The sequence below is a fragment of the Styela clava genome, chromosome 4 (assembly GCF_964204865.1).
Source record: "Styela clava chromosome 4, kaStyClav1.hap1.2, whole genome shotgun sequence".
Classification (NCBI taxonomy): domain Eukaryota; kingdom Metazoa; phylum Chordata; class Ascidiacea; order Stolidobranchia; family Styelidae; genus Styela; species Styela clava.
Genome location: NC_135253.1, coordinates 23,544,503 through 23,572,418, shown reverse-complemented (window position 1 = coordinate 23,572,418; position 27,916 = coordinate 23,544,503). Strand labels below are relative to the sequence as shown.

Below are 27,916 nucleotides of genomic sequence, written 5' to 3'. Positions count from 1 at the left end.
CTAAAGTTGGTGCCTATAAGTTAAAAGAAAGCAGTAAATATCAATTAATGATGCATATCAACTATTACCTTGCTGTAACCTAGCAACAACCTGCAGTGATTTGCAAGTCGTTTGTATAAATGTGAGTTGGAAGGAAAGCTGACACAGACTTTATACTCGATATGGGAGAAAAATAGTCTGAAACAAGTTGGGAGATGAAGATTGGATGTCAGTTGGAGATTTTCAACGATCAACATAAAATTCGAGGCTTATTCAAACGCAATCAAGTTAAATTGTTCATCAAGGTTGGAGCAATGCTTAAACAGTAGATATGGCCTTAAAATCTAGAAATTTGGAAGATTCGAACCACTGTTTACTGACAGCTGGTATTGGTCACATGAATTGGTAACTTTTGAAAATTACCAATTCCTTCAAGCCAGGGGTTCGGTTGCGGGCCAGTAAAGAGGGAGTGACCAAACGAGCGCGACGTAATGGCTGGGGTTCAGGGCGCGCCTTGGGAAAATTTTGAAAAATAGACCACAAGATTGATTTTAGATACACGCAGTATCGCAGTTTTTATGTAATAAAATTAATAAGTATAATAATTACTAATTAGAGGATAGAATACGCGAGAGATAACGAGCACTACTTTCAACAAGAATTTGCAACTGATAGCGACTAATGAAGTTACTTGCTCATCTGGAGTACGGCTTCGTATAAATGGCTACTCATATCATAGTCAAGTTAAATTCTTCATCCAGTAAAAATAACAAACGGGATTATAAAAAAAAGTAAAATTGACACACATTTTTACTGGAAAGAGTGGTCGCTGGGAACTGATTATTAAGCAGCGACACCCAAGGTTTCATATCTAATTAAGTTCGGAGTTGAAGTTTTTAGAATACTGTTATCTCTGGTGAGTATGGTTTTGGCAGCTGAACTACCAATATTATGCACTGACACAGAGGTTATACGAGATGACTCCAGATAGCTCCTCATGGTTTGTTTTGTTACATTTCGTTTAAAATGACATCTAAAACTTGCAGCATGCATTCGCGGAAAAATTCCCCCTCAGCAAACGGACGATTCTTTTTAGCGATGTTGTGGGCTTGCCACTTTCATTTTACTCTTTTTTGAACATGTCCGTTTGACTTTTGTATGAATCTAACAATGAATTAAATTTTGAAATACGCCGCTCACTCGTCAAACGATCGTAATTTGACGAATGCTTGCTTCGTCTCATGGTGCTTGATGTCGTATTCCTTCAGAACTGGAATGATTTGTTGGCAAGGAAGCAAATCGCTGAAGTTTGATTCTTTTCAATAAAGAAAAAAGAACACTGCGATTTATCAAAAAAACGTCTGTTTGCGGTGTCTAGTTTTCGTTTTTTTCGTGACATCTTTAAGCTTTCTTAATATAGCGCTGATAACTAAAATACTGCCGTACATAATACTATACCACTATAGTTGAATTGTTACAATTATACACGTGCTTAAATTGTTATAATGATGTAACAATTGGCGGCATCCGCAACGCAAAAAGGTAAACACATTTGAATTGATAAACGTATTAGTATTTATTTATGGTTTAACTAGGCTTACTTACCATACGTCCCGCTTCAGGCGGGACAGTCCCGCTTTTTAGCGTCTTGTCCCGCCGTCCCGACAAGTCAGCTAAAAGTCCCGCTTTTGCGTTCAGCCATCCAGCATAATACACGAACATGTTCTCGTTGCTGTGTAGCGCAACGCTAGCCTACTTACTGAAGGTGAATGCGTTATTTTGAATGTTTCGTTGTTTCCCGCTAACATTGTTAGCGAACGCATCACATGTAAAATCAATTCTAATTGGTCCTGTTCGGACGTTTACGTGAATGTAACATTGAGCAACATCTTTTTGAAGGTGTTATCTACAAAAAAGCATGCTTAGCGAATAAATAAATTCTCAATGCTTGAAAACGGCAGACTATTTCATTCTTTTTTATTCCATTTGCTGTACAAAAAAAAATCTAAATTCGGATCATTTGTGTGAATGTTTTGGTCTGATTACTTTACCAGACACTTGTGATCATTGTGCCATTACTTGTTGTTATTGAGTAATTATTACTTGTTTACATGTGTGCGTGTGAGGGTGTTACTTTGGTGATGATTCATTCTAGTTTTATGACAGGCCTGGATAAGGACCTGTATATGTGTATCTGCCTTGAGGGCAAATAAACTTTACATGGTAGCAGAGGATGGTTGCTGCTCTTTGAGATGGCTTCATCAGTAACAAGACAAAACCCTCCTAAATTTAAGGATGATATACCTTATAGTGCATGGAGGAATAAAGTTGAAATGTGGCAAATGGTCACACCTATTGATAAGAAAGAGCAAGCTATTGTAGTTGTCCTAAGTTCTCTTGAAGGAAATCAAAGAGCTGAAAAGGCTGCATCTGAGTTAACAGCTGGTCAACTTCATAGCAATGATGGTATGACAACCTTGTTAGAGAGCTTGGACAGGGTTTTCAAATCTGATAAAGTAGATGATGCTTACAATGCTTACACTGCTTTCAACTCGTTCAATAAATCTTTCAATATGGATATGAAAGATTACATTATAGAATTTGAACACCTGTATCATAAAATATCCGAATTTGATATGAAACTACCTGATGCTATATTAACATTCAAAATATTGGATGGTGCAAATCTATCTCAATCAGAAAGACAATTAGCTTTAACTGTGGCTAGTGACCTGAAATTTGAAGGAATGAAATCAGCGTTAAAGCGGGTTTTCACGAAAACATCAGATGGTGGTGTTACGGATGACAGTGTACCTGCTTCCATTAAAGAAGAAGCCTTTGTTTCAAAATTGACTCATTATCGTCAAAGAAAATCTATTCAAAGGCAACAAGGTAGAAAAAATACAATGAATCCCTTAAATAAATTTGGGCAGGTTTCAAGGTGTGCCATTTGTGATTCAAAGATGCATTGGGCTAATAAATGCCCACATAACAGAAACAAAGTAAATATGGCAGAAGCTGAAATTGGAAGTTTCAGTGACAAAGAAACAGAAGATGAAGTTGTTAATTTTGTTTTCATGATAAAAAGCTCTGATTGTGAAGCTTTGATTAGTGAAACAGTTGGATCAGCAATAATTGACACAGCTTGTACTAAAACTGTATGTGGACAGAAGTGGTTGAATAACTACATTGCCAGATTACCTGAAAATTTGAGAAAGACTGTCGAGTTTTCACAAGGAGGTACAGGATTCAAATTTGGTGATGGAAGAAGAGTCATGTCGACTCAAAGTGTAATAATTCCTGCTAGAGTTGCTGGAAAAAATTGTCAAATTCGAACAGAGGTTGTCGAGGACAATATACCCTTGCTACTAAGTAAGTCATCACTCAAACGAGCGGGAACTGTTCTTGACATGGAAAATGATGTAGTTACAATCTTTGGTATTCCAGTCGATCTTCAATTTACTGAAAGTGGACATTATTGCATAGCAATAACACCACAGAAGATGTGCAAGACTTATGATGAAAGTGTACTTGTACTTAAAGATATGACAATTAATGATCAGAAAGTTGCTATCAAAAAGCTTCATAAACAATTCGGCCATGCGTCTGAAGAAAACATGAAGAGATTGCTTGGAAATGCAAATATTACGAATAATAAATTATCTGATATTGTACAAGATGTAGTGAAAAAATGTGAAACTTGTTCTGTGCTTAAGAAATCTCCACCACGACCTGCTGTAGGTTTACCAAGGGCATCAAGATTTAATGAGTCTGTAGCAATTGATTTGCATCAATTAGAATCTAACCTTTGGTACATGCACATGGTGGATGAATTCACCAGATTCAGCAATGCTGTTATTGTGAGGTCTAAATCTTCATCCATAATTGCAAACAAGTTTTTACTTCATTGGATAAGTATTTTTGGATCTCCACAAAAGGTGTTTACTGATAATGGAAGAGAATTCAATAATCATGAGTTTTTGGACATGTGTGATAATTTTAATATTATTGTTAATACTTCACCCGCATACTCTCCTTGGAGTAACGGAGTTTGTGAACGACATAACCAAGTATTGACAAATATGCTTCACAAGATTAGAAATGATGTGCGTACTGATTGGGGAGTCTCCATTGCATGGGCCGTAAGTGCAAAAAATTCCTTGATGAATAATAAAGGATTCAGTCCAGCTCAACTTGTTTTCGGTCAGAATGTCAATCTTCCCTCAGTTTTTGTGAATGAACTACCTGCATTGGAGGGAAAGACTGAAAGCTTGGAAGTTGGTCAACATATATCAGCTCTCCATGCTGCAAGACGAGCATTTATTGCCTGTGAATCTTCTGAGAGAATTCAGAGAGCGCTGCGAAAACAAACCAGACAATCTTCTTTTAATTTCACAACGGGAGATCGAGTTTATTACAAAAGACCAGATAGTCATAAATGGCGTGGACCAGGAAAAGTGATTGGACAAGACGGCGTGATGGTTTTTGTTAGACATGGTGGTCAAGTGATCAGAGTCCACACATGTAGATTGCATTTAATTAATTCAAGTGATGGTGAAAATTCTCCCATGCAATTGAAGCCGGAAGATGCTGAATATTCTAACAGTGATATCAAAACTGAGGAGAATATATCTGATATTGAGGAGTTTGAAACTGAACCTGAAGCTATGAACGATGATTCTCCTGACCATAGAACTGATTTAACTGATTCGGAACAACAAATTCGCTCAAACGAGAATAGCCAATCACATGGCAAAAGTGAATCTAGAAGTTTAAAGAAATCACAAATTGTCAAATATAAACAGAATGATGGAACTGTCTACAGCGCTAAAATTTTAGGAAGAGCAGGAAAAGCGACTGGCCGATTTAAAAATTGGTATAACGTGCAGTATGAATCACCACAATCTTTGAAAGGCCAGCAAAAATCTATAGACTTTGATGCTGTCGATATTCTTAATGAAAACGATCCCATTTCAGAATCTGAACAAACAAAAACAGCTACTCTATCTGCTCAAACGGTTGATTGTGACGTTTTTGTTGCAGATTCGGTGGATTTTTCTCTAGCGAAAAATAGAGAACTCCGAAGCTGGATACAAAATGGCGTATATGAAGAATGTCCATATAATAATCAGAAGTGTATTTCTGTAAGATGGGTTTGCACAATGAAACAAAATGGTGATAAAATGTTCCCAAAAGCTAGACTTGTTGCTCGTGGTTTTGAAGAGAGTAATTTAGAAAATATTGAAAAAGAATCACCAACATGTTGTAAAGACTCAATGCGAACTGTCATAGCTATTGTGCAACAAAAACGATGGCAATTAAAGTGTATTGACATTAAAACTGCATTTCTACAAGGGGAGGAGCTTAAGCGAAATGTGTATCTTATGCCACCTAAAGAAGCAAATTGTAAAGAGGGAATTATATGGAAATTAAGAAAATGTGTATATGGACTGACTGATGCTTCACTGAAATGGTACGACAGAGTTCGAAATTTTATGTTGGAAAATGGATGCAAGACTACTCTTGCAGATCCTGCCGTTTTTTATTGGCATAATGGCATTGAGTTGGAAGGAATTTTCACTGTACACGTTGATGACTTTATGTGGTCTGGCAGTCAAACATTTGAAAAGAAGATTATCACGAAATTACGAGAAACATTTCAAGTGGGAAATGAAGAAACATCGTGTTTCAAGTATGTGGGTCTTCAAATCAACGAACATAAAGATAGAGTCTCATTAAATCAAAATGAATACATTTCATCTTTGAATCCTATTCATTTGTCTCACCAGCGTAAGACTGATCTTGACGCAAGACTAACTCATCTTGAAAGTGAAGCCCTTCAGTCCAAAATAGGTCAACTGTTGTGGATCAGTACTCAATCACGGCCTGATATCTCATTCGATACTTGTGTATTGGCCACAAATTTCAAATCTGCAACTGTGAAAGATCTCCTCAGAGTTAACAAAGTGATTAGGAAACTAAAATCAAATTCAGTGGATTTGAACTTCTGTAATTTGGGCTCTGACAAGGATCTGAAACTTGTCTGTTTCGTCGATGCATCCTTTGGTAATTTGACTGATGGTGGTAGCCAAGCTGCAAGCCTCATATTTCTTGTAGGAGAACATCAAAGATGCAATCTCATCAGCTGGCAAAGCAAACGGATAAAAAGAGTTGTTAAAAGTTCTTTGGCTGCGGAAACACTTGCTATGTCGGCTGGCGTAGATATGGCAAGCTTTGTTAGCTCATTGTATACAGAAATCATGCATGGAGCTATCAATCCTAAAAAACTGCCCATCGAAATTGTAACTGATAATCGCTCTCTTCACGATGCTATAAAGTCTATCAAGCAAGTACAAGATAGACGACTGAGAATAGAAGTAGCAATGTTGAAAGAGATGATGTCCAACAAAGAGATTACCAGAATCCGATGGTGTAACAGCGAACAACAGCTTGCAGATAACTTGACTAAAAAAGGTTCATCATCGTCAAGTTTGCTGGACATTATACAATGCAATGAACTTAAAAACTTTTAAATATTCATTTTATTAAATAATGGGGAATTTGTGAATGTTTTGGTCTGATTACTTTACCAGACACTTGTGATCATTGTGCCATTACTTGTTGTTATTGAGTAATTATTACTTGTTTACATGTGTGCGTGTGAGGGTGTTACTTTGGTGATGATTCATTCTAGTTTTATGACAGGCCTGGATAAGGACCTGTATATGTGTATCTGCCTTGAGGGCAAATAAACTTTACAATTTGTATCGTTAGCGTCTATTCCTTTCTTTTTTTCGAACTGAACCCGATATTTAGACAGAGAATATGCGCATGAACTCTCGATGACAATATGGTCAATGAAGACAGCCGGGATGGCTTTAAATGTAGGCCTATGTAGTAAAATCGGAAACTGTAAAGTTATCAGGATCACAGCTAAGGGGTCGTGTCTTTGGAGGCGTCCCGCTTTGAAGTCCAAAAAATATGGTAACCCTAGGTTTAACTATTTCACCAAGGTTCGTCAGGCCATTTCAAATCGCCACGCGGGCCATAGTTGGCCCTCGGTTTGGGAACCCCTGATTTGGGGCATGCACCCTATGTCAGGTATACAACTTAGAATATTGAATAGATTGGCTAATAGCAATCTGAACTTCCAAAGCTATAAATCAAGATCCTCATGTGTGTTTCTATATTTAAATTATCAATTGTAAGCAGCCGATTACAATATAGCTCTGTTTTGAGTACAATGGTAAAGCACTCACTTTCTCCGCTTTTAGATTCGACTATGATATAAAATTTCTTACTTTTGCTTCAACCTGGTATACTTTGACAATAAATATTGATCAGAATTGTCTATGTGACAGTCACTGTCCAGCAACTTGCTTTCCATAAAAATATGAATAACATCCACAGCATGTGAGTCAATTTGGTTAAAAAGCTTTTCCTAGTACACCTTCCATGAGTTGAGGATAGGATAGGATTTACATATTTATCCTGGGGGAGAGGAAAGCTGATGCGCCGGCTTATCCATATGGCGAGCCACGCCATCTCGTCCGGTTACCATTCCAAGTCGGGTATGGGATTAGTTATATTGTTTGTTTTCGGAAGCATGGACTTGGTAGTGGAGGAAGCCGTAACGGACCAGCGGTTACGTGAACCACCCAACGACGGCGAGGAGTCCAGCAATCCTCTCGCACATAACCATCCCTGCATGGGATTCGAACCTGCGAACCCAGGCAGAGTAATTAGAGGTGCGGTGGCGAGCGTATTCCTAACGCCTAGCCCGTTGAGCCACACCGCCGTGCCTAAATGTTTGACTTCCTGCCTGAGGCTGATATCTATTCTATGTTTTCAGTAATTTATGTGTCTGGAGGACCTTATACAATAGGAAAGTTACATACAATTTTAGGGGCTCCCGAAGTATGCGAACCAAGATGGCGGACATCGCAATGTAATATGTTTACTAGGTTAGGTCATAATTTTAGGCATAAATACTACGGGAGGCTCTTGGCTAGTCTTCGAACTGATAATACGACTAAAATAAGGAAAATTGGAAAAAAATTATCGCCTAACCTGTTACCAATGTTACGTTCCGATGTCCGCCATCTTGGTTCGCATACTTCGGGAGCCCCCAATTTTATATCCCCCAAGTATTCAAGATTTGATTCGATTCTGAAATCAACCGGTATTTGAAAATGCCCAGCCCTACTGGACGGAGAACAGCCGAGAGGTTGTGGTTCGCTATAGGATTAAGATAATTAGCTTTCTTGCCACCCGGGATCAATTAAAAAATCTTCTTCCCGCTACAAACCCTAATGCAACTATAATACAACTGCTTGAATTTATTTACACAGAATCAAAAAAATTACATTACGATAGAGTTGGGTACACAAAAAATACATTTAAAGTTGCATATATATTGCATTTGGTATAATACAGAAAATCCAATACAATGTTATTCAATATACACTGTGTAAGTTGAATTTTCAGCGCTCCAGAAGTATGTGTACCAATATGGAGGTAACTAATTTTATTTGCCTACTTTACATCAAGTTGTATAAAGAGACTGAAGCCTATAGGCAAGGTGTATATTCATTTCGCTAACACAGATAGTCCCCGAACTCATAATAGAACTAAAATGAAGAAAATTGGAATAAAATTATGGCCTAACCCGGTACACACACTACAGGAATACCGCTGTTTCAAACCTATGCTAAGACCAGACTTTGAGAAGGGCGAATTAATAATACTGTTTGTTTGAAGAGTTCAGCAACACAATATATTTCTCGAAATGCGAATTTGATTTTATGTTGCAGAAGTCTTACAGGATTTTCTGACCAGAGATTTCGTACAAAGGCAAATATAATGAAGAAATGGGTTGAACATATTCAAATTATAGGTTTTATGTCTGTAAAAAGTGATTTGTTTCGGAAGGGAATTATTCGGCGTCTAATGCGCATATGAGTTTATATTTAGGATTTTTACTTGTGACAGTCAAAGTCAGCTTTTTTGTCAAAAACTCAAAAATCATTGAGTTGGCTAAGCATTATCAATAGACAAACTCTTGTTTAAGCCAAAGCTTTTGTCATCAAATTAGGTTTCTTGGGAGTTCTAGCTGGGATTCGGAATCAAAATTTTTCTAATAATATAGCCAGAATCTCCGTAATCAGAAAACCAGAATTTTTCTAAAAAAAGAGCCAACACTAGAATCCACGGCTCTGTTTCATATCATTAGGTTGTTACCACTGAATACATATGTTTTTAAACCCATGACATGTCTCAGCAGTGTTGCCAGACTAGAAAGACAGGATTAATGAAAACTCATTTTATGTTTCTGACACAGATAAGAATTATTGCATAGTTAATAATTTACAATAGAACTCTCTGAATCTATATCATTTTATAAATTTCAAGTTCGGATTTGCACAAAAATACATTTAAACAAAAAACAAAATCACATATTTTCAACCATACCACAGGCTATATTCTCACCTCGCGAGTGTAAAGGGCATTGTTATCAGCTACCAATCTTATAGGCTTAATTTGGATTGGCTATAGTTGAACCAGAAAGACTTGGCTCACAGAAAAAAAATAGTTGCCTCTGAAATATCACAGGCTGCCTGTCCAGAAGCCCAGTGATATTCTGAAACACCGGTTCTCAACCAGCGACCATTGCCAAATTTTGGGTCACAGAATAATTTCCTGGTAGGCCACGGACAGTGGTGGGATTCGGCCGTTTCGCATGAGATCAGCGAACCGGTTAGCATTACTGGCTACTGTCAATGTTTCATTTGTAACAGAACCGGCTGAAAATATGAATTTGGTGATGGAACCGGCTGACAAAAAATTTGAATCCCACCACTGGCCACAGACAAATTAAAAATTGCTTAGAGTTATTGATGAATTAGTTAAACTTAGATTGTAGTAGCAATGAATGATGATGCTGTTTCTGAGTGGTAATTCTCCTTTAATTATCAAAGTGTCTATCTTTACAAAATAAATTGTTTTTTCCTTGTATGAGAAAATTAATGGGCCACATAATTGCTTGTGAAACAAAAGTGGGCACGAAAGAAAAAAGGTGGAAACCACTGTTCTAAAACAACACATAAAATTAAAAACAAAATTCACGAAATCAATAACAAGGGAAATTTGTCCATTAGGAATCATTAATTCTTGGAGCAGTTGAATCACAGAGCAATCTCTTCCGTAAAGTTGTTTTCCGATACAATAGTTGCGTCCATGTCATCAGCGTTTGAGATAGGGAGAAGCCTTTGGAATCTTCGTTGATAAAGCTGTGAAGCAAAAGTATCAAGATGGTAATATTAGGTCGGAACTAATGAAGAACTACTAGCTTGACTGTGCTTTAGTATCGTGGCGTGGCGGTGTGGCTCAACGGTCTAAGCGTTAGGAATACGCTTGCCACCGCACCTCTAACTACTCTGCATGGGTTCGCAAGTTCGAATCCCATGCGGGGATGGTTATGTGCGAGAGGATTGCTGGACTCCTCGCCGTCGTTGGGTGGTTCACGTAACCGCTGGTCGGTTACGGCTTCCTCCACCACCAAGTCCATGCTTCCGAAAACAAACAATATAACTAATCCCATACCCGACTTGGAATGGTAACCGGACGAGAGGCCGTGGTTCGCCATAAGGATAAGCCGTCTTATCGGCTTTCCTCTCCCCCGGGATAAATATGTAAATCCTATCCTCCTATCCTATTTGTAAATAACAGTATATTTGTAAGGAGAATGGCCTTATAATGATGAATGTCGCTATTTTTCAAAAACACTAGAGAGAATTTTAAATTCCTCCTGGCTAAGGATGAAATTCAATTGTACAAATTATCGACCAATACCATAGCACTCAAATTCCTGGTGAGCTGGGAAGAAAGAAAACGAAATGTAATGAGTTCAGAACATATTGCAAACTACATGCCTTTGACGTGAAGTGTTTTTGATATTACTATTTATGTGAAGGAGCATAGTGGGGCCCTTGGGTTGGACGTGTCTACTGCCTTCGTGTTTCTGGTTTTATTATTCGAGAAGTAGTGGGGCACTCGAGTTGTAAATGGCCTCATATTTCAAGATTTAATGTAGTGAAAATAATAGAAGCTATAGACGACTTGTAATTTCCAAAATTGTAAAATCAAAATATTTGTAATATTGACATATAAGCCAAAGTTGGGAATACTTTGTAAACTTAGGGACAGAAATCGGAGATGAAATTTGTGTGAAGTTGACATTCTGTGGAGTCGAATCCGCATGAATTAGATTCATGACCCAGAGAGCTCCAGGATAATGAAATTTAAAAGCAGGTTCTAGCTCTGAAATCAGATTCACAACTTCTGGGTATTTAAAATTTTAATGGTTTAATAGTCTTGGTACAAATTTTTATCGAGTCAATGCTTAATAAGTCCGTAAGGCAGCGAGGTACATAGTCTAATGACTATGGCTTCTATATTACTATTCTTACTCTTCAAGTTGGAATCTATCAGCAAATCTACCAGGGTTCTCATATTGGTCCTAATTTACTGGGGGCTGCAAGCAAAAGTTTCTGATGGGTAGCTTCACACAGGCCTTGACAAGTATTGCAAAGCCCAAGTTTTACAATACTGGTATTAAACTGCATAATGTTGAATTTGTCATTTTTTTTTCAGCATTAGCTGTCTTTGTGACGTTTACTGGCATATCTTTCCAAATCGCTCCTGCTTTATACAGTATATTGTACCAGGTGGCCACGAGTGTTGGGAGTTTTTGGGAGCGGGCCAGGGAAAATTAAACTTACAGAACCATTGATTCATACAATTTACACTCACCTGAACTGCTAAAAACAAGGTTGCCACCAGCAATACAGCACTCAGAATAATAGCAGCCAAAACTGGTGGACTACTGATGGTTTTGGTCAAATTTACATCATCACTTTCGCTGTCCCGCTTTCCACTCTGAGACTTTAAGTCTTGGATTTGCGGCAGATTAGGAGCTTGTTCTGTGAAATGATAGAGGGATTTACATATTTATCCAGAAGGAGAGGTAGGCAGTAGTGGGATTCAGCCGGTTCACACTGGTTCTATAGAACAGTCTCACAGAATTAAATAAGATCAGCAAACCGGTTAGCATTATTGAAAAAAACATAACTTTTTGACAAATAATACAGAATCCTGGGGATTCGAATTCAAATCCATCAAGGTTTGATTTCCACCTCTTCAGTGCCATTCATCAATTTTTATATTTCATGTTTCTAATTTATTAATCAAAGACGAGCGTTTTCTCTCAATTGGAAATATCTCTCATTTAATTATACTTGCGTTTGCTCGCAAACGATTTAATCCGATTTAATTTATTTGTACCAGGTTAGGGTTAGGCCATAATTTTATTCCAATTTTCATTAAGTTAGTTCTATTACTAGTTCGGGGACTAACCAAGTGAATCTTGTAGTATTTGTACCTGAAATTCTGGCCTAACCCTAACCTGGTACACATACTACATTCTGGTGTCCGCCATCTTGGTTCATATACTTCGGGAGTACCTCTAATTTATTAATCAAAGACGAGCGTTTTCTCACATATGAAAATCTCTCTCATTATACATGCGTTTGCTCGCAATTGATTTAATCCGAACAGTGGTTACGTGATTACTCTATAATTGGGATTCCAACTTACGACCCCATACAAGGTAATAAGAGGTGCGATGGCGAGCGTATTCTCAAAGCTTAGCAGGATGCGCCAACCGCCAAGCTAAGGTTTTTTAACTTTCCTCAATTTCTGTCTGGTGTGTTGTACAAGGACTTATCTATTTTAGATAAATATAAGTCTCACCTTGGCATTCCCCATCAACCATGACCATTAATGACTGACATTCACATCTGTAGCTGCCTTCAGTGTTCCTGCAGGTCTGATAAACTCCGTTGCAAAGATTGGATTCAGGGGAACACTCGTCAATATCTATAAAGAGAAAGATTAAACAGTTTCATGTATTTTATTTATATATATATAGCAATAGTCTAGTGCAGCATAACTCAAAACTGTTTTTTGCGGTTTCGCGAGGAATGTTCCACGGAACAGGTATCGAAATTGCGACTAAATTGGTCTCCATGGCGATCTTGGCCCCACTTCAGCGCATCTGAGTTGTAAATTTGTCTCCCAACTGGCGACAAACAGGCGGATAAGCCTTGCTATCTAAACAGGCCTCAAGGCCCTGAAAAAGCATAGCGTTTTTCGTCAACTGTCCAATATCGTTAATCATCGGCCTATGGCCAGTTTGAGGCAATCTTTTTAATTTATCACAGGCCGTAGAGGGGAATAAACCAGCTAGGAAAGCAGATCAAAAATTTTTGGTCAATCCAAAATATTAGTTTTGTGCATACCAGCATCTCCTCTTAAAATCTTTGTTTGGGGTACGAATGGCTCTCCCCAAATCAGTGGATGCTTGTATAAAGCACAGGCGTAGCCAGGGGGCCATGCCAACTTCCCTCCCCAAATTTACAACATTTTTTTTATGTAATTTTGCTGCATTTGCAGTGAGACATAAAATCATTCGACTTTTCGAACACCCTTTTGCTCTATTCCTGAACAATTTACTGAAAACGGGTCGTCTCCTGCATTGCTATCAATATTTCTTTCTCCAAATGAACAAAACAAGATAGATGAAAACTAGACACTTTTTGATCTAGACCAGGGTGGTCCAAGATTGGCAGCTACGTGGGCCACAAAATTACTTTTGCATTGTTCGCGGGCCACAATAGTGCCAAGAACTTTGCTCAATTAACTTCGCTAGTTGCCTCAGCAAGCCATAACGCTAGTCAATTCAGTGACATTAGTGATGCAACAATATGTCATAAGATTTTTTGGTTAATTTTATGACGAAACAACACGAAATGCGATTTTTTAATTCCTCTCCGAATGCGGCAAGCGCCACAGATAATGAAGCGGCGGGTCACATGTGGCCCGCGGGCCTGGGTTTGGACCACCCTGATCTAGACACTTTTTTTGAAGTGGAAAATATTCAGTTCTATTTCGTAAAGTTCTTTTTAGCCAAGATTCAGATAAATCTATAACTAACAAATATGCTAATCACATATGATGGCGAAGAGGCCAACAACAATCCTTTCGCAAATTAAATCAGCAGTAACTTAGCCTGACAGTTGTTGCATCGTGCTAATCGTTAGGAACATGCCGGTGATTGCATTTTTTAATTGGATTCTATGGGAAATAATTATGTGTGACGGTTCACGGTATTGCTGAATGTCTCACCATCATAGGGTGGTTCACGTAACTGCTGTTTGGCATGGCTTCTTCCACTGTCAAGTCCATGCATCTAAAACATCTACTGATTAACCATACATGAAAAGACTGGTAAGCAGATGAGAGCCTGTCATTTGCCATATGATCAAACCACCTTACCAACTTTTCTATCCCTTGATAAATAGAAAATTCCTATATATTTTGAAATCCCAAACCTTTACAAGTTTCCTCATTCATATGAAAACCTTCCTTACAACGGCACTGAAACCCTCCGTCTGTGTTTACGCAAACTTGGTTCTGGTTAGTATTGCAATTGTGTGATTGATGCTGGCATTCATTGATATCTGAAAAAAAAATATGGAAAAGGATAAGATAGGAGTCTCTTTCCTTAGGGTGGTTCACGTAACTGCTGGTCAGTTCCTCCGCCATCAAGTACATGCTTTCGAAAACAAATAACTTGGCTGATCAGAACTCATACCCGACATGGACTGGTAACCGGACAAGAGGTCGTGGTTCGCCATATGATTAAGCCGCATCCGAAAACAAATAACTGGCAAACTAATCCCATACCCAACATGGACTAGTAATCGAACAAGATGTTGTGGTTGGCCATTTGATTATATCATCTTATCGGCTATCCTTTTCCCTGGGGATAAATAGGTAAATTCTATTCTTGTATCAGACATAGAATAAATATAGGATTACGATGCCGGTGCTAAGTGGTTGTGAATGAATAATTTTGTCTCTTTTCTATGATAGTCATAAGAAAGGGGTCGGCAACCTTTTGTCGCTCACTGGCCAAAATCAAGGGTTGCAAATAATTGACGGGCTGCACATATTTTTAGAAAGTTGAAAACCGAACGGATGATACTTTTTTATAATAAAAATCGAGCAGTGATACATCTCTCGAATAGAATATAGATTTATTTTCGCATTGGAACTCAAAATATTCCATTCGAATATTTTTTTTTGCGCTTAGCATCAACTTTTCTGTGTTTTGTTGCCATTGATCTATTTATAATCAATTATAGGCTCATCAAACAAGTAATTGCGAATTATATACTTGCACGTCACTGGTGGGCTGCACATGTTTTTAGAAAGTTAAAAACCGAACAGATGATACTTTTTTATAATAAAAATCAAGCAGCGATACATCGTAAAAACATGAAAAACCACCAAAAACATTGCTAAAATATACAAAAATGTGAAAAACCACCAAAAGCATTGCTAAAACCATGAAAAACATGCAATAAACATGAAAAACATTGCTTAAACATGCAAAAAACGTGAAAAACCACCAAAAAATTACAATCTCCATAAAGTGATTGCTCCTTGTTCATTAGTGGCAATTTGTATTTGCTATATGCTAAACTAGAAAAATTTTAGTCTTCATAGAACCTCTATATAAGTAGGCAATACTGATTCCTCACATATCAATAGATATCAGTGGCTGCTTGTACAAGACCTTTTTTGGGGGGAAAAGCGCAAATGAATGATGTCGTTTAAAAAATTTTTTCATGCATGACCATAATCACCTTCACATATTCCATTTTTCATCAGATATCCTTTCTCACAGACACACGAATAACTTCCATCAGTATTCAAACAAAGTTGGTGTTTTCCAATACAGGAGTGAAACCCAAGGATACATTCATTCACATCTGTTAATAGATAAATATGCTTTAACAGAATATTTTTCAGGGTGGCAGTGGCTCCCAACCTTTTATATATTGCGGCCCCATTTGAAGATTTTAACACTCATGGCTCCCCGTTTATCATTCCAGTTGTATTTATACTGTTACTTTGATTGGTAGATTCCAAATTTGATTATGTTCAAACAATTCATGTTCAATAACCTTGTCAAGCAATGAAACTAGGAAGAAAGTTTCTATTGAAGTATTGAAATCAGTTTTGCATCTGGCATGGTAGCCCCCTCCAGCTGCTCTGTGGCGCCCTTGGTGGGCCCCGGGTCCCGATTCGGAACCACTGACTTATGGCAACCTGATGTTCGCGCTCCAAGGACAATACATGGGCATGATGGCTTTGTAATTGGCACATCATGCTAAGCGCTAAGAATGCATAATTATGTGCGAGAGGATTGCTGGACTCGACTTGACATCGGCATAAAAACAACTCCTCGCACTGACAGTCACGGTAACGATGGAGATGTCTCCCTATGATACCATTGTGAGGTAACAGTGGTCTAATAATGAGCATTGTAGTTGATTCCAACACATCCGTGACTGATTGTGCAAACCATTAGAAGTGAAATGCTATACACAAATTCAATCAACATGCAGTGTATCCCCGCATATGAGGCCGAGTTTGAAACTAGAATACAAAAAGTTGCCAAACTAAGAGGTCGTCTTATATGCCGCTAACTATGATCACACTCAAAATTCGGCTAATGTGCGTGTAACTCTGATCATACTAAAGGGTCGGCTTATACACGCCAAGTTGTCCCGATAAGAGCGTGCACGCACACACACTCGAAGCAGTGCTTTGTATGACAGCAATAACAGTCTGACATGTTACCATTTGCTTTTGAGACACTTCTTACCATTATTAATAAAAGTAAAACATAACAGTAATGGTTATCATTTTCATTAATTCTCTTCTGCAACCATTTGCTTTGCTGTGATATTTGCGTATGAAGTGTTAGCATTAGTAGGGTTGGCTCATGTGCAAATTTTTATAAATTCACTTTTTAGGGGTCGTTTTCGGGGGGGAAGAGGAGGGCGGGTTAGCTTACCGGTATATACGATTATATCTAAAACTAACCAGCACAAGTCGAGCCATCCCCACTGTATCCTTCTTCGCAAATACATTGATAAGATCCAACATTGTTGATGCATTTTCCATGTTTCAAGTCACATCCATGGGTTCCAGTATCGCATTCATGGATGTCTTGAAAAATAGAAGGTGTGTTTAAAGCTTTATATAAATCAAGTTTGAAAAGCAATTTAGCTGAAAATTTCCCTTCTGATTACAGTCTGAAATAATATTTTTGACTAGGCCGCAGTCGTTCTTAACCTTTTTTCTTTCGTGGCCCACTTTCGTTGCATAAAAATTCTCTGGCCCTCTAACTTTCTCATGCAAGGGAAAAACTAGAAGAAAATCGAAAATCATTTTGCAAAAATGGATACTTTCACTTTAATAATTAGAATGAAAAGCAGCAGCATCATCCATTGCTACTAAAATAAAAATTTGACTATAATGACGCAAATGGAACTAAACTTTCAACAATCATAGTAATTTTTAATAGGCTTGTGGGTTGTGGCCCACTTTTGAAAATGTCGCTATGGCCCACTGGTCAGGAACCAGTGGACTAGGGCAGGGCTACTCAACTATTTTTACCGAAGATCCGCATACAAATCTTCAAAAATATTTGGGTCCGGACTTTCTAGAAGTTATATTTCGGCATCCTTAAACACGCACTTTCTCGACAGACAAATGATTATTAGCTATATAACATTGTTTATTGTGGCATTAGAGTTCTTTTCATGTATATTTAAACCTATAAAAAAGATTTTATAAAAGAAAACTTCAAAAGTGGGGTTAATGATCCAAAATAAAGAATTAGCCGCGGTCCGAATCGCATACCCGAAAGGTCCGGATTCGGACCGCGGTCCGCCAGTTGAGTAGCCCTGGACTAAGGCATGAGTTCCCCAACCTTTTTTTTTTCGAGCGACCAAAATTTAAAAAAATTAATTTTGTAAAATCCTGTGGATATGCTTAAATACTAAACGTCATGTAGTGGTGTGGGCGACGTGGCTTTACTTTAAGCAAAATAGATTTTGCCATCTTTTCGCGCTGTGAAACTTTCCACACGTACAATTTATAATGAACAACAATTCAATACAAAATAAACAATAAAATTTAATGATTATGTTCAAAATACAATACAATCTGAAATAATTTGACCAAAGCAGTAGTTTCCAAAATTTTTTTTCAAGCGATCCAAATTTTGTAAAATCTTGCGAACCAAGGATATGCTTGAATACTAAACGTCATGTAGTGGTGTGGGCGACGTGGCTTTACTTGAGCAAAATGCATGCTTCAAAATTTTCACGCTGTGATACTTCCAACGTATACAATTACTATTGAGCAACACTTCAATATTAAATAAACTATAAAGTTTACTGAAAAATAAAATCAATTTTTAAAGATAAATAAAAATAACATAATCTCATTCCACGAAATGTCAAGTATATTTGTGAGCTTTCGTTAGATCATAGTCTAACTTCTTCAGATAAAACAGGATATGGCTTATGTAGTGAATAATGAATTATTATTCGCTATTTAATTAAGCCATATTTGTTTCTTCCATAAATGGTGCCGTATTATGTATCAGTGGATGTTTGTTTAGGTCTGAAGAAATCTTGAATAAATCAAAGACACTTAACGTTTTGAACTAAATGAACTCCCAAAGGCAACTGAAGTTAAATTCATAACTCAAACAGTTATATGCGACCCAGACAAAACGAATGTGGAGTGATAAGTCTGTAAAATGGATAAGAAAAGATAAGAGCATATTTATTTACCTGTGCAGTACTTTCCATCACCATGATATCCATCATTGCATTTACACTCATAACTTCCAACAGTATTCTTGCATGTAGCATAAGAATGGCAAGCAGGAGACCAGTTCACTGTCATCATACCACTGCCTGATGATTCTTCTATGCGCAAAAAATAGAAAATAAATTAGAAATAAAAATTTACTAAAATATACTGATAATGTCAGAAAATAATTCAAGATTCATGAATTTGGGTGGATTTTATGGAAATTTATGACCGGGCCGAGACCGGGCGCTAAATAGGCGCTGCAAATTTTACATAGATGAAGTATAGGAATACTTTTTTCGGTTCTCTCGAAGTATGTGAACCAAGATGGCGAACACCGGAACATAGTATGTGTACCAGGTTAGGGTTGGGCAATAATTTTATTCCAATTTTCCTTATGTTAGTTCTATTACGAGTTCGGGGACTAGCCAAGTGACTTCTGTAGTATTTGCACCTGAATTTATGGCCTAACCCTAACCTGGTACACGTATACCGTACCGGTGTCTGCCACCTTGGTTCACATACTACCAGAGTACCCTTTTTTCTGAGGGTCATTGGCCGAGAAAACATCATGGTGTGGAGTTGAAGATACAGGCCAGCATTTTTCAACAAAGGAAAAATTTTTTCCTCCGGTTTTTGGATGGAATACGGTTGACAGATTATGAATTTAATTTTTAAAGTGTATAAAAGCCAGGGTCGTTTGAATATTATATGAAAAGTGAGGGGGAAATAAAGAATTCCAAAGTACGCAAAAGGAGGAATATATATAGGAAAAGGTTGGGAATCACTGATATAGAATTTAAAATTATTTTAAGCAAAGATGTATGGTTGCAAATATTGACTCAGTTTTATAGTTTTGCATGCTAAATAAGCGCAGCAAATTTTGCATAGATGAATATAGGAATACCCGTTCTGTGGGTCAAGGGTTGAGGAAACATCATGGTGTGAAGTTGAAGATCAGTTCCATCTCACTTTATAATTCTGATTTTAAGATCCAGACAAAAACTTAAAATTGCCTAAAATGTAGTTCGACACCAATTCATAAAATTTACCTTCAAAACCACTTCCATAAGCGAATCCAGGAGTTGTGTGAATCATGCCGTTCGAACATTCATCAATATCTGTAATAAAAAAACAGCGTTTAGACCAGTGTTTCTGGATCTTCAGGGTTTGTATCTCTAATGAAGGCAAGAACTATTTCTGGAGGTGTGAAAATGATCAATCGCAAAGTTTAGATAAAAAATACAGGACATTAGGATAGGATTTACATATTTATCCCGGGGGAGAGGAAAGCCGATAAGACAGCTTATCCATATGGCGAACCATGGCCTCTCGTCCGGTTACCATTCCAAGTCGGGTATGGGATTAGTTATACTGTATTGTTTGTTTTTCGGAAGCATGGACTTGGTGGTGGAGGAAGCCGTAACCGACCAGCGGTTATGTGAACCACCCAACGACGGCGAGGAGTCCAGCAATCCTCTCGCACATAACCATCCCTGCATGGGATTCGAACCTGCGAACCTATGCAGAGTAATTAGAGGTGCGGTGGCGAGCGTATTCCTAACGCTTAGCCCGTTGTAAAGACTTTGCACAGTGGAAACAAGAGCAAAAGTGCCAGAGAGCTTTCTGCTTCAACTTATATATACATGGTGGTAAAAAGTTACGCAAAATGAAGGTAAAATTTTTCTTCATGGCAACGTTAAAAAAGGTAACTGTTAAAAAACGTCAGTTGTGAAGTGTTTAAATGATATTTCACCATAATTCAATACTGTTAAAAGATGCCAGTCATTAAATGTTTTAAGTAGCATTTCATCTTAACTTCTGTTAATTTTGCGTTACTTTTTTAACACCAAAAAATTTCGCCTGGTTATAAAGTAATAACTAATAACAACTAAAAGATTTCCTTGTCTTGGTTTATTAATAGTTCTTATTGTGCTTGTAGTCTTCATTTATCATACAATAAAATTTATTTAAACTTACAGTTGTTATTTCTATAAAATCGGACAACATTTTTGGACACCCTGCTATGTTACTGCGGATTAATTAGTACCATATATGCTCGTTTTAGTGCCCGAACTTGATTAAGGGGCCCGTTTGAACAAAACATAAAAATAAATAAGGGCAGGTGCTTGAATACCCGCCCGATGTAAAGGCTGATTTTTCAGTGGTAGAGAACAATGTCACAACGGATTAATGTCGTCAAATACTTGTCTTCAAATTAACCGTAATTTTTGTGCATAATTTTACTTTAAAAATAACAAGCGCCCGTGCTTGGATAAGGGCCAGTTTGAATAAGGGCCCGGGTAGTGGGTTTGGGTAAATAAAAATGGGCCCGGGCTACAAAACGAGCAAATACGGTATTTTGTGAAATAATACAAAATAGATACTTAGCGCTGAGTTAATTTAGTGTAAGATGCACAGATAAAATTAAAAATATCGTAATATTTACTAATTGCGCATGGGAATATTGGATTTTTTTTAACAATTTTATAAAGGGATGGTGATTAGCGGGCCAATTGCGGCCCACAGGGAAAAATTGTTCGCCCAGAGAAAATTGCCAGTTTTGAAGGGTGTGCGGCCAGCAAACCAAGTTTTTAATTCAGTTTAATGTGGTATGTGTGAGCAACTCCAATCCCTCACAATGCCTGACTTGTGCAAAGTGAACAACACATGTCATAACGTCAATAACCAAAATTTTTGTGAATGCAACTACCAAAGCTTATGTTAAATAAGAGTGCGGCCCGCGGTTTTCACCCAGTTATTGGTATCTGGCTCTCCTGCATTAAAGGTTGCACATTCCTGATTTAAAGGGTTCATAAAGGAAAGAGGATAAGAACAGTTAACTGGTTTGAACCAAATCATGCAAGTTGACATTTAAATACTACATTTGAATGAAAGATGCCAATTGTGATGAGTCATGTTTTTGGGATTGAAATATTTCAACAAATTTTTTAAATAACGCTTATTCACGTCTTTCGCTCTGAACTAGATCCGAGCAGCCACCATTATTTCTTTGAAAATAACACAGGGTGTCATTTCAATTTTCTTCTGAAAATCAACACTAGGGCTTATTTTCGGGGGATGTCTTATATTTCCATTATCAAAAACAAATACAAAGTAGAGAATTACAACATTTTCAATTTACAAAATATGAAAACCGGTATCCATTTACTCATAAATAACATGTTTTTATTCAAAATAACTGCAAAACATAAATTACCAATCATTTAAACGTGTAGGAGAGATTTCTCGATATCGACTTGGTCAAAACAAAATTTCGTGTTATTGACTAAGTCTTACTTTCGGGGACACGGTATCTAACAATACATATGAAGCAACTTATTATTTGGTTCGAATGAAACCTTTCTGGTTTGCCATTATGAGTTAGTGACATTAAATTTCTAGTGTATTGGAATATTCCGTTCATTTTAAACAGTCATTTTACATAAATCTACTGGCGCTCCGGAAGTATTCGTACCAAGATGACGCACAAACTGAACAACCCAAGCCTGGTACACATACTATGTTCAAGTTGTGTGCCATCTTAGTACGAATACTTCGAGAGCACAAATCTACTCAGTCGGATTCAAATTAGGGTTTCTTACCCCCAAAATTTGAAATAACCACACTTTGTTGAGTCGCAAGATAAGCTCAAACGAATAAAAACTTGAACTTTCTCTCTTTTATTGAGTGATACAAAAAAATTGTTCGGTTCAGAACATCATCTTACCAATGCAGTCAATTCCATTCCCAGTGAAACCCTGGTTGCAAAGACAGATATAACTTCCATGTGTATTTGAGCATGTTGCATCTTTGTGACAGATGGTTGAAGATAATGATAAAAAAGTTCCTGAACATAGAATGATATACATTCATAATTAATAAATGAAGAGACGAGAATATCGGTCAGAGACCGAAGACTTATCGATCGAAACTGCGACACCGCGTGTCCCATCACTAATTAATTAATAACTCGCTAATTATACGACATAATTCATCCAAAATCAATAGGCTTCTGGTCCGAGATATGATGAATGCACATACAAAATTTGGAGCAGATTCAACTTCGCCTTCATGAGATATCGCGTTCATCTAACAGACAAACAAACAGACATACAGACAGACAAATACCTATCAACATACTTACCGATCTTAAGATCGATAAGTAAAAACTACAGGACAGAACTTGAAATTTAAAGATTTCAAGCCATTAGACAAGCAGATCAGGGAGCAGATATCAGAGCCCTGCTTTTAGTGAAGGTTAAAGAGTTTCTTATAAAAGAATACCAGTAAAAACATTGATTTCACAGACGTATTGTAAAGGTCAAAATCTGCAAATATTTACTGATAATCTCACCCCCGCTACCACTTGAATCACCAGACGCTTCTTCTTCATCCAACAAACATTCATCGATATCTGAATAAATTTAAAAAAATATGAAAATATAATTATTAAGATAACAGCTTTGTTGGGTTAACACAGAGACCACCTGGTAGTGGCGTTAAGAAGTAGAAATAATTTTGGGAAACGAAAGCCTATAAGGCTAAATCATATGTGTCCAGTTACCGTATATGCTCGTTTTACGCCCAATCTTGATCAAGGGCTTGTTTGAATAGCCGCCCGTGTGAACAGAACATAAAAATGAATAAGGGCCGGTGCTTGAATACCCGCCCGATGTAAAAGCTGATTTTTCAGTGGTAGAGAACAATAGGAAATAAGAAGCGCTCATGTCACTCACAACGCTGTTGAATTTTAAGCGCCGGTAGATAACACTCACGTCTTAGGCGTCTAAGTACATTACAGATAGCATTGATTATGTAACACCATGGTTCTCAAACTGGGCGTTGTGGCGCCCAAGTGCATCGTTTCAATATTGATAGGGCGTCGCAAAACTTTTATTTTTTTGCGGATTTGTACCTGCGGTGCGTAGAAAAAGTCAAAATTTTCGTTATTCTCGTTTAAATCATACTTGAGAACTGGAAATAACAATATATTAATTTTTGTAATGATCGAAAATAACAAGCGCACGTGCTTGAATGAGCGCCAGTTTGAATAAGGGCCCGATTAGTGAGTTGGTTGAAAAAAAATATGGGCTACAAAACGAGCAAATACGGTATGTCAGATTTTAAAAAGCCAGTTCTTTTTTTCAGATGAATTGTCTTGTTGGTGGAGGAAGTCCTAATCTACCAGCAGTAACACAAAAAATCTAAAAAAGGGTCGAACAATCCTCTCACATATAGTCACCCCCTATGGATACGAATCTGCGTGGGATAATTAGAGGTGTGATACCAACCATGCCCACAATGCTGACAGGGGTAAACTACAGCCAGCAGGCCAATTCAGTCTGTTGGGTAATTCAATCTGGCCCGCCTTATGCTGCCACAACCGAACTAAAACCAAATATTGATATTTGGGCTAAAAATAGCTCAAGGAATTGGTTGAGATTGTGATTAAATTTAGTTTTGACATGAGGCCTATTGTTTTAAACTTTTGTTTTGTAATGATAGGATAAGACGGTGTGGCGGCTAAGCGTTAGGAATACGCTCGCCACCGCACCTCTGATTACTCTGCGTGGGTTCGCAGGTTCGAATCCCATGCAGGGATGGTTATGTGCGAGAGGATTGCTGGACTCCTCGCCGTCGTTGGGTGGTTCACGTAACCACCACCACCAAGTCCATGCTTCCGAAAACAAACAATATATAACTAATCACATACCAGACTTGGAATGGTAACCGGACGAGAGGCTGTGGTTCGCCATATGGATAAGCCATCTTATCAGCTTTCCTCTCCCCCGGGATAAATATGTAAATCCTATTCTACCTTAAGATTTACATATTTATCCCGGGAGAAAAAAGATGGCGAACCACGGCCTCTTGTCCGGTTACCAGTCCATGTCAGGTATGAGTTTTGTTAGCCAGTTATTTGTTTTTGGAAGCATCGTTTTGATGGTGGAAGAAGCTGTAACCAATCTGGGTTACATGGTCCACCTGACGATGGCAAACCTGCGAACCCACGCAGGGTAATCAGAAGTCAAGTGTCGAACGTATTCCTAACGTTCAGCACAACGCGCCACATCGTCCAGCCTGTATACTCTTAAGCTGACTTACCTATTTCACAAGTACTGCCAGTATATCCGCTTTTACAAAGACAAGTGAACATGTCGACTTGGTCAATGCAAGTTCCTTCATGAAGGCAAGGTTGAGAATCACATTCGTTAGTTTCTGTCAAAATAGAAGGCAATGGGTATTATTTAAATGTAAGGTGTTTCAATTGTTTTTTGTCATACATATGCTTGTTTATCTTTTCATGAATTAAATGTTCAATATCACAATATAGTCATCCAATAACGGTGAATCCTGTGAACAGTGAATTTGACTTGGATGACAGTATGGTCGTATCGCTGTCTCCGGTCTTTACCAAAAAACAGTGTCTGTTTATTGTATGTAGGCTTTCATTCATTTGTTTTTGGATAGCACACCAATAATTCGATGAGTTTTAATTAGGCTGTGCAAAGCGAATCGAACATTCAAAAAACATTCAATATTTTAAATTTTTTAATAGGAATTATTTAAGAAAAGTTCTATTTCTCACAGTATGAACTTCATTTAATCATTGAAAATAGAACAATTCCAACTTTGATCGTGAGACCTGAAAAGCTGAGTGCTTGCATCGAAAGTTTTTTAAACCCAAACAGGGGGCGTGAAAAACTCGAAGTAATTCAAAATAAATTCGAAGGAGGATAGGATAAGATTTACATATTTATCCCGGGGGAGGAGAAAGCAGATAAGACGGCTTATCCATATGGCGAACCACGGCCTCTCGTCCGGTTACCAGTTCAGGTCGGGTATGGGATTAGTTAGCCAGTTATTTGTTTTCGGAAGCATGAACTTGGTATTGGGAGGAAGCCGTAACTGACCAGCGGTTACGTGAACCACCCTAAGGCGGCGAGGAGTCCAGCAATTCTCTCGCACATAATCATCCCCGCATGGGTTTCAAACCTGCGATCCCACAAAGGGTAACCAGAGATGCGGTGGCGAGCGTATTCCTAACGCTTAGCACGATGCGCCACACCGCCAAGCAAGGAGCCGTGAGTTTAAAAGTTTGGGAAGCCTAACGCTGAACCAGAATGATTACGATGTTCCAAAATATTGTACCTGTTTTTAAATGTCATTTAAAAAATATTTACCATGGCAAATGAATCCATTTCCATAATACCCATCATTACACCAACAGTCATAACTTCCTGCAGAGTTCTTGCAAGTTGCGTGCAGATCACAGAGGACAATGTTGTTGACTTCGTTTTGTCGTTTGTCAAGAAAAGCTGAGTCAGTCTTTGTTCGATGAGTCATTTCAGGCAACTGACACTCATCGATATCTGAAACGATAAGAAGTAAACAGGGTGTCCATAATGTCGCTTTACAATTCCAATTTTTTATGGAGTCAGTTCTCGATATACATTAACCTGGTTTGTTGTTTTTAAATTAGTAATTGTATGAGTATTTTTACTTCATTTAATACATCTGTGAGGGCCAAAGCAATATATGGTATCGATAAATTCCTTTTGCAATTTAAAGAAATTTAAGACTTAAGTCATAGCTTATGTACATATGTAACTAACTATGCCAGGGTGACAGATTAAAAATGTTATAAAAACTGCTTCATCCAAGATGTGATTAATTATTAAAGCTATAGCAAACTAGAGGAAATTAGGCGAAGGCATAGCCTGGGAGATTATGGGGTCGAAACCCCCCTCCTTCCTTTTAAAATGTAAAAAAAGCGAAAAAGCATCACATGTCATCACATCACATTTTTCTGTATCACGTGTAGCAATTTTTCATAGTTTTTTGGACCCCCATGATTCTAGAAAACCTAGGTTCCCAGACGGATCCGATAACTGTTCCTGTTTTGGTCTAACTTGGCAATTAAGAATTCCGTACCCCACCCTGTACCCCCTTTAAAAATTCTAAGTTACACTCCTGAAATTAAGTCCCCGAACATATCAGTAGTTATTTGCATCGTTGAGGGTTGAAAGCCTCAAAAAATTCTGATAATAATACAGCCTAGTAATTATGTTATAGCCTCACAATAGGTTATAGATCTAGGACTAACACCCCTCACTTCACCAAAGCTGGAACAAACTCAACGACGTCAAAAAACCTTATTTAAAGCAAATACTACAAATATTTTAACGGATGCTTTGATAGAGCTTTGTTTAGAGTGGACCATTTGGACTGGGAAACAACTGAGGTATGGTGAAGTTTGACTAATCGATATAGAAAAAGCAAATATAATAGACTCAAAATTGGTGCCATACTTTACAAAAATAAAGTGTCAGGTTAACTGGTATAACCATATTTACTGGTGGATACAGCATTACAGCAATATATTTAGTTTCAGCAACTCAAGAATTTAGTGGTTGGATTCTGCTCACTGATGATTCTCCTTTACTTCGAGAAGAAAGCGTGAGAGGTAAACAAATTTTCATAATAAATCTACATTTCTCAAGTAAAATACCTTCACACTGTAGTCCAGTTCCTGAATATCCATGATTGCATTGGCAGATGTAACTTCCATAAGTGTTAGAACAGGTTGCTTCGTCATGACATAAAGGTGACGGAATCATTAAGTTCCGATTGTCATAGACATAATCTGCCGAAACAAAAATGAAAAGTTTGATAAAAAGCATGTGGGAAGCTCATTAACTTACAATTAAAGATAGGATTTATATATCTATCCCTGAGGGAGAGGAAAGTCGATAAGATGACTTAATCATATGGCAAACCACAGCCTCTCGGCTGGTTATCATTGGTTATGTGAATCGCCCTATGACTGCATTCAGCCACCCCGCGAACCCACGCAGGCAGCGGTGGGATGCAAATATTTGTCAGTCGGTTCCTTCACAAAAGTCATATTTTTCAGTCAGTTCTGTTACAAACAGAACCTTGACAGTAACCAGTAATGCTAACCAGTTTGCTGATCTCATAAAATTTCGTGAGACGGTTCTATAGAACCGGTGCGAACTGGCTGAATCCTACCACTGCACGCAGGTTAATCAAAGGTGCGGTGGTGAGCATATTCCTAACGCTTATCACAATGTGCCACACCGCCGTCAAGTTGCAAATATAATTTAAAAAA

At 37.8% G+C, this 27,916-nt stretch overlaps 1 protein-coding gene across 4 annotated transcripts in view; it reads right to left on the bottom strand.

Annotated features, from left to right (window-relative positions):
* Nucleotides 1–9,092: 9,092 nt before the first annotated feature.
* LOC120327058 (uncharacterized) overlaps nucleotides 9,093–27,916 on the bottom strand; it is a 30,647-nt gene continuing 11,823 nt past the window's right edge. For 2 of the 4 annotated variants that reach the window (XM_078111887.1, XM_078111889.1), the window contains 13 exons: nucleotides 27,296–27,430; nucleotides 25,968–26,156; nucleotides 24,889–25,002; nucleotides 23,126–23,197; nucleotides 22,511–22,630; nucleotides 19,833–19,901; nucleotides 18,759–18,896; nucleotides 16,996–17,121; nucleotides 15,750–15,875; nucleotides 14,430–14,558; nucleotides 12,790–12,915; nucleotides 11,791–11,960; nucleotides 9,093–10,268 (listed from right to left, as the gene is read on the bottom strand). In XM_078111887.1, the coding sequence (XP_077968013.1) occupies nucleotides 10,164–10,268; nucleotides 11,791–11,960; nucleotides 12,790–12,915; nucleotides 14,430–14,558; nucleotides 15,750–15,875; nucleotides 16,996–17,121; nucleotides 18,759–18,896; nucleotides 19,833–19,901; nucleotides 22,511–22,630; nucleotides 23,126–23,197; nucleotides 24,889–25,002; nucleotides 25,968–26,156; nucleotides 27,296–27,430 (1,619 nt within the window). In that variant the 3' untranslated portion in view covers nucleotides 9,093–10,163. The remainder of the gene's footprint in view (nucleotides 10,269–11,790; nucleotides 11,961–12,789; nucleotides 12,916–14,429; nucleotides 14,559–15,749; nucleotides 15,876–16,995; nucleotides 17,122–18,758; nucleotides 18,897–19,832; nucleotides 19,902–22,510; nucleotides 22,631–23,125; nucleotides 23,198–24,888; nucleotides 25,003–25,967; nucleotides 26,157–27,295; nucleotides 27,431–27,916) is intronic. The other 2 variants (XM_078111888.1, XM_039393442.2) reach the window with 2 other exon arrangements.